The sequence below is a fragment of the Salvelinus namaycush genome, chromosome 35 (assembly GCF_016432855.1).
Source record: "Salvelinus namaycush isolate Seneca chromosome 35, SaNama_1.0, whole genome shotgun sequence".
Lineage (NCBI taxonomy): Eukaryota > Metazoa > Chordata > Actinopteri > Salmoniformes > Salmonidae > Salvelinus > Salvelinus namaycush.
Window position 1 is genome coordinate 16,908,988 of NC_052341.1, and position 12,228 is coordinate 16,921,215.

General features: G+C 41.1%; 1 protein-coding gene across 3 annotated transcripts; it reads right to left on the bottom strand.

Annotated features, from left to right (window-relative positions):
• Window positions 1-5,534: 5,534 nt before the first annotated feature.
• On the bottom strand, window positions 5,535-8,237 carry LOC120029858 (splicing factor 3B subunit 5). Of its 3 annotated transcripts, none has more exons than XM_038975164.1 (2): window positions 8,129-8,237; window positions 5,535-5,991 (listed from the first exon to the last, which is right to left on the bottom strand). In XM_038975164.1, exon 2 carries the CDS (start codon window positions 5,975-5,977, stop codon window positions 5,717-5,719), a length of 261 nt encoding a protein of 86 aa, XP_038831092.1. In that variant the 5' UTR covers window positions 5,978-5,991; window positions 8,129-8,237; the 3' UTR covers window positions 5,535-5,716. The 3 variants fall into 3 exon arrangements, with proteins under 3 accessions (XP_038831092.1, XP_038831094.1, XP_038831093.1); XM_038975166.1 differs by having other exon boundaries at window positions 8,116-8,188; XM_038975165.1 differs by lacking the exon at window positions 8,129-8,237 and adding an exon at window positions 7,061-7,670.
• Window positions 8,238-12,228: the final 3,991 nt, after the last annotated feature.

Sequence of the window (12,228 nt, forward strand, 5' to 3'; positions counted from 1 at the left end):
CAGGCTCTGGCTGGGCCACTCAAGCACATTCAGAGACTTGTTCCGAAGCCACTCCTGTGTTGTCTTGGCTGTGTAATTAGGGTTGTTGTCCTGTTGGAAGGTGTCTGAGGTCCTGAGCAGGTTTTAATCAAGGAACTCTGGGGGGGAAAAACGAGCTCTGACTGGGAAAATATGTTTTGAATGGTCATCCAACTCGGAAACTCTGCCTCTTTCTAGAGCTCCAACCTGAAGATAACTGACATTATGATCAACCTTGTTTTTTTGCCCAAGTTCCCAGTTGTCTTGAATGGACCATAAATCCAGAGAATACCAGACTTTTATGACAAAGTTTGCTGACAAAATGTGCCCACAAGGACTGCCGCGCCACCTTCCTGTTCAAGTGAGCACAGCACAACAAAGTGAGTCCAAAAATGTATTGTATATTGCTGTATAAATTACGTAATATGCCAGGGAGATATGTATACTGTAGCTAAGAAAGTAATACTAAGTTTATGTAGTTGTAGTAAGCTGTTAGTAGCCCATGTGCCTCACCCTAATAATTTGGTCCCTTTCCCCCTCATAATTTAGCCTACGGTTCTGACTTGGTGTAGAGGGAAAAAACTGTAGGAACGGCCCATGTTCTGAATTCTGTCGCAGTACATTTCAAAAGTGCTGAACAAATAGTTATATTGACTACGTCCGTCCTAGATCGCTCATTAATGTCTTAATCGAAATAACGGATTTTCTCATCCACTCGTCATCCACTTATGCCATAGTTTGTACATCTCAATTGTCAGTAGAAACCACATATGTTTAAGCAAATCAGCCATGTTTTTTTTAAAGGCAGTAAATAAGGTTGAATAAACTGTTTCGCTCCCAGACATGGCTCCGCTGATAGCCAGGTGTAGCAGTGGTAAGGATTTACTCCATGGTGCTGGAAAGAAAACGTTGCTGTTAGGACAGCTTTATGTAGGCCCTAACAGTTTGTCGGCACCGTTTGTCACCATTATAGTGCATTTAATGTATTGTTTAGTGTTGTGTGTCACGTTCTGACCTTAGTTTCTTTTTTATGTCTTTGTGTTAGGTTGGTCAGGGCGTGAGTTGGGGTGGGCAGTCTGTTCTTTTTTCTAGGTTGTTTGTTTTCTATGTGTTTGGCCTGGCGTGGTTCCCAATCAGAGGCAGCTGTTTATCGTTGTCCCTGATTGGGAGCCATATTTAGGTAGCCTGTTTTCCATTGTGTGTTGTGGGTGGTTGTTTCCGTTTCAGTGTTTTCACCATTCGTGACTGTTTTGGTTTTCATTTTGATTCTCTTGTTCTTTTTGTATTCATTCTATTAAAAGATATTATGGATACGTACCACGCTGCACATTGGTCCGATATTTCCTACTCCTCTTCAGAAGAAGAGGACGAAAGCCGTTACATTGTGGCTTTGGTGGCATGCATAAAAAAAATGTGGGGGAGTTTGCCTCACCAAGATTTACATGCTAAAATCACCACTGTTCTGGATATAATGACAAATGGCATTGCCTAGTGGCCTTCTTCGTAATATGATCTGGTAATGAAACATGACAAATACATTTCGGTTCCCATGTTACACTGCAAAGGGGTTTGTAGTAGCCAAATTTAATTTGAAGTTCAGAAATTCAAGTACTGGAATAGGCCTACCTTGAAATTCAGACATTTCCTCAATTTGGTGCTTGAAAAGTCCTTGTAATTATTCTAGCCAATGTCTAAGTTCTCCTGCTCCCTTATAATTATCCGTAATTTCATTTTTGATCCGTTTTTGTGAGATGTGGCCACTCGCTTGTTTCCCACCGCTTCAATTGACTGGTGTTGTTGCGCTAATCTGTTGTGGTCAAACCACGTGCGGTTATTACGCTGAACGACAGTCAGGTCAGACCCTGGTGAGGATGACGAGCACACAGAGGAGCTTCCCTTACATGGTTTCTGAAAGTTTGTATAGTCCTATGTTGTTGTAAGTGGAGTTACAGGCCAATTTGCATTTTCCTCTAAGTACATGTGAAACTGCATAAAAATCAATTTTATTTTTGTTTAAAAAACATCACATCCACAATGTCACACATTGGCCCCATTATTTATAGGAAGACCCATAGAGACCTAGATATTACAGGTAACAATGACTTTCAATACAGGACTAAGATTGAATCGTGCTACACCGACTCCGACGCTTGCAAACTATTACAGGCTACAAAGGGAAGCACAGCCGCGAGCTTCCCAGTGACACGAGATAAATAAATTCTATGCTTGCTTTGAGGCAAGCAACACTGAAGCATGCGTAAGAGCATCAGCTGTTCCGGACGACTGTGTGATCACGCTCTCCGTCGCAGATGTCAGTAAGACCTTTAAACAGGTCAACATGCACAAGGCTACAGGGCCAAAGGTCAACATACACAAGGCTACAGGGCCAAACGGATTACCAGGATGTGTACTCCGAGCATGTGCTGACCAACTGGCAAGGGTCTTTACTGACATTTTCAACCTGTCCCTGATTGAGTCTGTAATACCAACATGTTTCAATCAGACCACCAAGAACACTAAGGTAACCTGCCTAAATGACTACCGACCCATAGCACTCACGTCTGTAGCCATGAAGTGCTTTGAAAGGCTGGTCATGGCTCACATCAACACCATTATCCCAGAATCCCTAGACCCACTCCAATTTAAATACCGCCCCAAAAGATCCACAGATGATGCCATCTCTATTGCACTCCACACTGCCCTTTCCCACCTGGACAAAGGGAACACCTATGTAAGAATGCTATTAATTAAAGTGCCATCAAAGCTCATCACTAAGCTAAGAACCCTGCGACTAAACAACTCCCTCTGCAACTGGATCCTGGACTTCCTGGTGGTAAGGGTAGGTAACAACATCTGATCTTCAACACAGGGGCCCCATCAGGTGTGCGTGTTCAGTCCCCTCCTGTACTCCCTGTTCACTCATGACTGCATGGCCTGGCACAACTCCATCATTAAGTTTGCCTACCACAACAGTGGTAGGCATGATTACCGACAACAAAGAGACAGCCTATAGGGGAGGTCGTCAAAGACCTGGCCGTGTGGTGCCAGGTTAACAACCTCTACCTCAACATGATCAAGACAGAGATGATGATTGTGGACAACAAGAAAAGGAGGACTGAGCACGCCCCCATTCTCATCGATGGGGTTGTAGTGGAGCAGGTAGAGAGCTGCAAGTTCCTTGGTGTCCACATCACCAAACTTTCATGGTCCAAACACACCAAGACAGTTGTGAAGAGGGCACGACAAAGCCTATTCCCCCTCAGGAGACTGAAAAGATTTGGCATGGGTCCTCAGATCATCAAAAAGTTCTACAGCTGCACCATCGAGAGCATCCTGACTGGTTGCATCACTTCCTGGTATAACAACTGCTCGGCCTCCGACCGCAAGGCACTACAGAGGGTAGTGCGTACGGCCTAGTACATCACTAGGGCCAAGCTTCCTGCCATTCAGGACCTCTATACTAGGCGGTGTCAGAGGAAGGCCCTAAGCCACCCTAGTCATAGACTGTTCTCTCTGCTAACTCACGCCAACCTGTACCAGAGGCTACAAGTCTAGGTCCAAAATGCTTCTTAACAGCTTCTACCACCAAGCCATAAGACTCCTGAACAGCTAATCAAATGGCTACCCAGACTATTTGCATTGTCCACCCCACACCTTTACGCTGCTGCCACTATGTTTATTATCGATGCATTGCCACTTTAACTCTACCTAGAGTACATATTAACTCAATTACCTCGACTAACCAGTACCCACTGTATATAGCCTCGCTACTGTTATTTTACTGCTGCTCTTTAATTTTTTTACTTCTTAAAACTGCATTGTTGGTTAAGGGCTTGTAAGTAAGCATTTTGTTGTATTCGGCACATGTGACAAATACAACTTTATTTGATTTATTGAAGAATAGTTTATAGTGATATCGCATGATCTTGCTTCCACTATTTACTTTGCTTTATTGCATACATCTTTCCAAGCTTGGGAAAATGAAAACATGAACAATAATCAAATCTGGCCATGGGACAGTGGGAGAGAAAATTATGCAGCTTCCCAATTTCCTCAGCCCTGACACAGCAGAAATAGCATTGCCACATCCATGATTCAAACTGTGGGGACAGCCGGTGAGGATTTACCCCGGCTAGGTGATGTTCCTGCCAATTGACTGACTGACTCACGCACACGCGGACACGCACACACTTCACAGGAGACTTCCCCAGCAGTGTGGGCACAATGACGTAATCTCTCGCTCACTCTCTATTCAACGTTGAATCATCATGTCCTCTCTTCCGCTCACATAATGAAATGTTTTTCTACTTCTGTCATAGGCACAAGTAGTCAAAGTAATGGTTCTGTATGGGCGTTTGAATGATAAGGCTTATTGTGTGTGGGTGGACAAGATAATGGGGTGCATCTTTTCAATCAGAACCAAGGCCAACATAACCATTACAGGGCCAGTTCAATGGACAATAGCTGAAATGGAACACTCAAGAATAAACAGGGTGAATTTTCTACATTGTGACCACGGCTTACATAGAGAAACTAAGACAAATTGTCCCCCGTGTAGGCCTATACAATACTGAAGCCAAACCACTGGCATCTTGTGTGTAAGTAGGACTGTATAAATCTGGGCCATGTACCTCCATATGTTCCCCTCAAACTGAGAGCACAGTAAACAGGGTGTATTTTTTAAATAATGTATACATGTTTTGTTTTTGCTCAATCTGATTGCATGGGCTTGTGTCCACCCATGCCTATGTCCCTGGAGGAAATGGTTGTACAAATTCAACTGGGTCTGGTCCACAGAATTACTGACTCCACCCCCAGGTACCTACCTATCTAATTATTATATTAGAGATGTTCACCTGTCTAATACCAGTGCCAGAGACTCTGATATTGTTTCAAACTCCTTCCTGTATACCCGCTCAGTGGAGGGGAACACAACCACAACTCAAAGCAATAAAGCATTATTTTAAAAAGAATATCAAAAACTGGCTGATGACTGAACCATAGGCTCATGGCAGCTCAGTAACAAGTCTGACTTTCGTAGGACCACTTTTGTCTGTGATTATATAATTATTCAACCACGCACTTTAAGACACCTGCCTTAATCTTGCCAAAAGGAACACAGTGGAAGTAACTCATTGACTTTTTCTTATGCTTGACAGCATTTAAAAAAAAAAATGCATGTCCTGTCTGTATATGTACTTTTTCAAATTGCAAATAAACTCAAATAATCCCATCTCCTCATGCCAGGCAAGATAAATAATGCGCACCTCAAGTATTGACGTATTCCACCCAGGTCTGCACTCATCACTATCCAGTTCTGGGAATTCATTTAATCAATCATTAAGAGTAAATGTTTAGATAACTGTTGAAGTGATTGACAACAAGCTCTTATAGGGGTGCAATATACAGAACATTTTACAATTATCATTCTCAATGCTCACTGGCATTTGTAATGACAAGATGGCAGTCGGGCAAGTGGACAATTCTTTGAAAACATAACACCTGACCACAACCACTTCTTTTCAATGTTTATTTTCAAGGCAAATATCAAATGGGTGGGGGAAAAAGGAAAACTGATGCATTGTTTGTCAACATTGCTTCCATTTCATGCATCTCAAACATGACTTCTTATCAACACGATGGATAGCCAAACAGTAAAAACGACATTTTCTACATCCTGCCAGTTGAACTCCTTAGACTAAGCATCGTCAGGTTTGTCCGAAGGTGGGCCACAGGGCTGCAGCATCTTCTCCATGAGATTGAAGCGCACGCGGGCTTTGCTCTCGTTCTCAGCAACAGAGAAGTAATTCAGCAGGTCAAAGTGACCCATATATGAACAGTACGAGTCCCGATGTTGGTTCACCAACCATTCCCACTTGCTGGTGTCCGCATGGCCTGTTCCAATGTATTTAGATTGAAGATGCTCCAACTGGCTGTGAATGTTGTAGCGGTCTGTCATCTTCAGGCAAAAGTCTACACATGGAAGGAAAATAATTTCAGTGCATGTAGCTATTAGTTGGCCAATGTTACCTGGCAATTGCTGGTGTACTGACCTTTTAGCAATAGCTTGCTGATTAGGTCGGGAAATATTCATAAAGTGCATTGTATAGCCAGAATGTTGAATAAACTGTCATTTGAACATACTCCGCCGTTGTCCATCTGGCATTATGTCGTTGGAAATGTAACACAAAATATCCACAGGAAAGTATTATTAAACTTTTACTGCCATTGTGATTTATATCACCTGACATGCATGCAGAAAAAAAACATGTAAACCCCTGCATGGGCTCTACTAGTACGCATACATTACATGCATTTCGCCTACATTGTGGGGGTGTAATGGATGTCACGCTGCTTGCTTAGAGTACAGCTTCCTCCTTAGTTGGCTCACATCAAACTCGGACCCAGGAACTCTGCCTTGATAGCACACGTGACCACCCTCCAGAAGCTTCTTACAAGTCCCGCACCCGAAAAGCTAGCTATTCCGCAGAGCAAGTGGATACACTTCAAGCTGTGCTATCTGACGACACTTTATGGGGTTCACACATCCCCATGTGCTAAATGCACATGTGATCAACAAACCGTCAGAGCCACGCACAGACACACGTTTTGAAGTCGATGTAATAACTTTCCTGTGGATATTGTCTGAAATTTCCAACGGCATAATAAGGACAACTAAGCAAGATAGTTACGAACATTTCAATGGAAGAGGCAAACCTAATCACCAAGCTACTGCTATTAGCTAGGTCACGAAGCCGGCAAACCTGGCAATAGGTTTACAGACCAAAGCAGGATTAGTGAGGCTGAACAACTAGAAATAACTAACGTTAACTAATAATTTTCTGGGTCATTACGAAATATCAACTTATGTGTTTTTGGTTGTTTAGTCAAAGAGAATGCCCATTTCAAGATTAGTTAACGTTATATTACAAAAATATATAAGTTTTTTCTGAACATTTAGGGAAGTTAGTTAGCTTGTTAAGTCATTGAGACTGCTTTTGCATTAACATTAGGCTGGACAATAGAACGAGCCAAAATTTACCTAAGGCTGAAAAACGGCAAAAGAACGTTGGCTAAAATGGAACACTAGCGCGAGCCCATAGCAAATGCAAGGAATGGAACGTTCGCAGAGCCTGTTTTGAAGAGAGTGATGCTTATAATTTTATTTCGCCTAAATGGCACAAATGTAAAAACAGCTCGTGTAGAAAGTAAACATCCGCACTTCGATGGTGTCAACTGCTTGTGTCTGCCTAATGAGAAAGTAGGGAAAAAATGAAAACTGACTATTTCTGGTCTAGTGATCGATGACAACCGAGCTCGCTGCCCAGACTTACATAATTAGAAAGAGATTCGAGATTAAAATGGCGTCTGACTTGAAAACAATCCAAATATACACATTGCGAGATATTTGGCGAATTAGACAGACATGCCTATATTTCCCCTATAGGAAACAATGGGACGACCTCGAGAGTTGGTCATTTTTTGTTGTTTACATTTGAACTATAAACGTGAGCGGTCTCATTGCCAACAATAGCGAATCAGGCATTGTGACGTAGAACACTAAACTGGGAATAGAACGTTCGGAAGGCGAGTTGGTGCTCAATGTAACTAATAGGAGGGTGAAAATGCTCTAAAATAAGGACTGCTTTTTCGTGATTACTTCAAAACGACGGCAAGCAGCTGGGAAATAATGGTCATATTATGAAACTGGGCTCCACGGCGGATGCAATGAAATCGTTATCAGAAAAAAAAGTAACATACCCCTAGAAATCCTGGTTGCTAACTAGCCGCTAGTAGTGCTAGCAAGCTAGGCCTAGAACCGATAGGATCACATTGCCACATGATTTCACGTTGTGCCGTTTAAACACTGGTGACTTTTTATCACAACGATTAGTGAGTAACAAGTAGGTAACACTAACAAATGTTAAAGTATTAGCTGAAATTAAACTGAGGCCTATTGTTTAAGCTCCGGCGAGTGAAGCTAGCTAATGTTAGCTAGCTAAGCATTATTCCAAGTTAGCAAGCTTTTTTGAAAATAACACAATCTCTTTAGTTTCTGTATTCAGTATGATTATAATCTGCTATAACGTTTCTTACTCAAAATCAAGACCTTTGTTCAAATGTGTACGACGACGTTGATTATTTCAGGTCAGCGTCATTCGCCGAGGAAACGGAAAGGTATCGGAACGTCCGGTATGTGTAACATAGAATAATGTCTGGTGGGAAACAAAGCATATAATGTCTGGTGGGAAACAAACATTCATTACCACCATTTATTTGTACTAACGTGATCATTATTGTTTCGAAATCAATCCAATTGAGTGTATTGCATAACAATCATACATATTGTAATGGTGTAATAATGGTACAGTTGTAATATATAATATAATATCTAATCACATACAATTCTAGATATTACAAAAACGATTTTTACAACGTCCTTGTGAATGTGAACCAAGATCTTATCTAATTGAACAGGGGGTATCCATAAGTAGTATTGATTTGTGCTGGTCTGTATTTAATCCTAATTCATATTTCATCAAGTGCAAAGTTCTCCCATTTCTGGTCCATCTAATTGTCCACTGTCCGTAAAGTCTCTGAGTCCTAACTGTTACAAGCCAAGAGAGGAAGGTCAATTGGGCGCTAATCTACTGTAAACTGTGTGAACCTAATGCGAAAATGGTATGCCGCCATAGCCACCTATATGTAATTAATATTGATGCAAAAAGCTCCAACGTTGATATTTATGAGGATAACTCATCTGACAGAGGGAACTGTTTGTTCAATAGTTATCACAGTAACATAAGGTTTACCTTTCAGAAGGCTGGTGTGATTAAATTATATATATATTTTTTTATGTGGGGATAGATCAGCTTTAATATTGCAGATAGATTGCAGCTTCCATCAATGTAATTGTCTGCATCATTTCCAATCATCCATATATATTTAAAAATATATATTTTCCATTATTATTTTCCCCTAACCCTACCATCCTTCCCCTAATTGCAGTAAACTAATGGACTACAACACTTATGCTTCTACTTCCAGCTTATACATACTATATACTTTTTACGAACACAGTATATTTTACAATATTTATATTTTGTTTGTTTTTAGTCCCATCCTTCAGCTCCACTCAACCGCTCCCATCTATCTCTGAACACCTTCCAGTTTTGATTTATATTTCCCATATATTTTTTAAACTGTGCTGTGATGTTTCACAAAATTTTTTGAACCTTTATATTCTCATAGATTCTACATATTGTAAATAAAAAATAAACATGTTTGCTAAGAGAATTATTATATTATTGATCGATTGACTATGACGTTTTAAATCACCCAGCAGTGCTATTTGCAGAGTGGGACATAACTGGTCTGGGGGTCATCACATTTTTGTGGGCATCTAAAGCAGATTTCCTGCATTTCTACACAATCTAATATGACCAATGGCCCTTCTAGCCATCTCTATTTAGAACAACAAAAGTAAGCAAAAATGCCCAGTCATTAAGCTAGGTAAGAGATTATTAAATATGTTTAAGTGATTGGTAAGACTGAACTAGATCCATGATAATTCAATAATCAATAGTGTTGAACCTTTAACCAATAGCCTAATAAATGAACAACTCTTACAAATAAAATACAAAGACAACTTTTGATTGTCTCTAAGACATTCTCTATATCAAATTTCAGCCATACCGCCCAGCCAACCCGAGCCGCCTACACGCCTGAACCCCACCAGTCTAGTCAATAACTCAACTCTCCCCAAAACAACTTCCTTTTTTTTTGTTATGTCTCAAGGGAAAGGTTTGGAAAACAAAAGTTGAATGAAAACACACATACACCTACACATTAACACACAGAAACAGTACACCCTCCAAATAATTCATATCATAGGCAAAATAGTACTGTAGAGCTTTTTTTACTTGCACACAAAATAGCTGGGTCACCCTGTCCTGCCCCTAGGGGTCCACGGCCCTGTAGCACCCCACTCAGCTTTAGGATCTTAGTGAAACATTCATTATTGCTTTCAGGTGTGTCAGGCCAAGGCCAGAGTGACAACAGTACAGCAGACCCCCAGGGCTGAGCAGCCCAGCAGATAGGGATTGCCTAAATCTCCCCTGACGTGGGCATGTTTTCAATACAGACTCCTTTTGTCGTTCAGTATTCCATATAAGGCATCCAGACCTTATGAAAGTTGCACAGTATACCCTTAATCTTAAAACAAATCTAGTGATACTGTACATAACTTGACATTTCTTCCATAAATTGTGGGAGGATAACCAACCTTCCAATGAATGGCAATGCATTTATTAGCCACTAGAAATGCTAGGTTACACAGTTTCTTCTGATAACAGTCTCCAGTATCAACATTTCCAAGGAAACAAAAACAGGGAGGAAGAATCTGTAGATATGCTGAGATAAAAGAACATACACTGCCAGAATTCAGCCAACCTTCACAAGAGCACAACATATGCAAATATGTCCCCTTTTGTGCTTTAAACATGCAGCAGAATAATAACATTTAATAACACATCATCAATAGCATCTCCCAGGTCTTCCTCACATTTTTGTTTTACAATTTTTCATTGGGAAAAGCCTCTATCAACCCTTGATAACGTTTAGAAATCAACTTTGGAGGTTTGTCAGACTGCCTTAAAATAGCATTGTCCAGTGTTTGCTGGATAGAGAGAAAAAGTGTTGTCTCTGCAAAAATTCACCTCACCTCTGTCACGGACTGGTCTTCCCTGGCTGCCTGACTCTGCTGAGACCTCCTGTCACCCCTCTCACCTAAAATGAGGCATGACAAAGAATTTCCTTGGTGTACATTTATACATTATTTTATCCAAGAATATAATCAATGGTTCAATAATTGAAATGAACATTACTCCCAGATCCTAGACTGTAGCTTTAAGCTACTTTCCTGTAGCTACTATAGGTCTACCCATCAATTCAAGATGGAACTTTGGATCATTCACTGAATACACTGCAAAATTCCCTCTGTAGACTGGTCTTCCCTGGCTGTCTGACCCTACTGGAACCTCTGTCACCATCTGATCCTGCTAAGAAAAGGTGAGCATAGTGTTGTGTACTGACTGCACTAGAGGGCTGCATTCCTGCAGGATGCCTGCGGGACCGGCGGGTCTGACAGAGATCATTGCGACGCGGTCTGCATTTTTCATTCTGCAGGTGGGAGTGGGCGGTCAGAGAGACGACTTTGGGATGAAAATATTTTTGTTGTCCCACATGTTATTTTGAAAGGGTCCTCTTTCTGCGTTAACCTACATATTGTATTAAAAACACATATTTTTCTGCATTATTCACACACTCAGAATTTGCTACTTCAACTTCAGTAGCCTACCTCTCCTAGTTGGGCGTGAGAGTTCAAGTGTTGACTGATATAGCCTAGTAATACAATGTAAGGGCAATGTGAGAATCTCTGGTAATTTAACCTATTTCTTAAGTTATTTTTGCACATTTGATATTGCTTATAGGGCACAAAATTGCTAGGACCATGGCTGGCAAGTGAGCTGTGTCACATATGCCTAAAATAACATTGCGGGACTGCGGTTGAGTTTGGCACCAGTTCTTGCAGTGGCAGGTGGGAGTGAAGTAATCGGTCCCACAGACCTCTACTGTGCACCATGACAGGGAAGCTGTTTATTACTGTGTAAGTGGGGTGGCAGGTAGTCTAGTGGTTAGAGCGCTGGGCCAGTAACCAAAAGATTGGTGGATCAAATCCTCAAGCTGACAAGTTAAAAATCTGTTGTTCTGCCCCTGAACAAGGCAGTTAACCCACTGTTCCTAGGCCATCATTGTAAATAAGAATTTGTTCTTAACTGACTTGCCTAGTGAAATGTAGAGAATTAGCTAGGTAAGCTGACAGATCAATAACGCTACGTTGACTAATACAACTCACATTGCACTGATAAAATATCAATCTTGAATTGTTTGGCCAATGGTTTAATTGAGGCAAAAATAATAGCTAATGAAAGCCAACTTTTGGCCAGCTCTCTCTCCAACGGTACATCAACTGGCGAAAGCTTGCCAATTTCATTTACTTCTGAAACGTGACAGAACAAAGGTTACAAAACATTTCCATAGAAACAACTACTGTTAGATAGTAATATTAGCCACCTCATATCGCCATCTGACAGATAACTAGAGGCTAGAGCTAACCTGGCTGTGGTAGCTACTCACTAGCATAGCTTA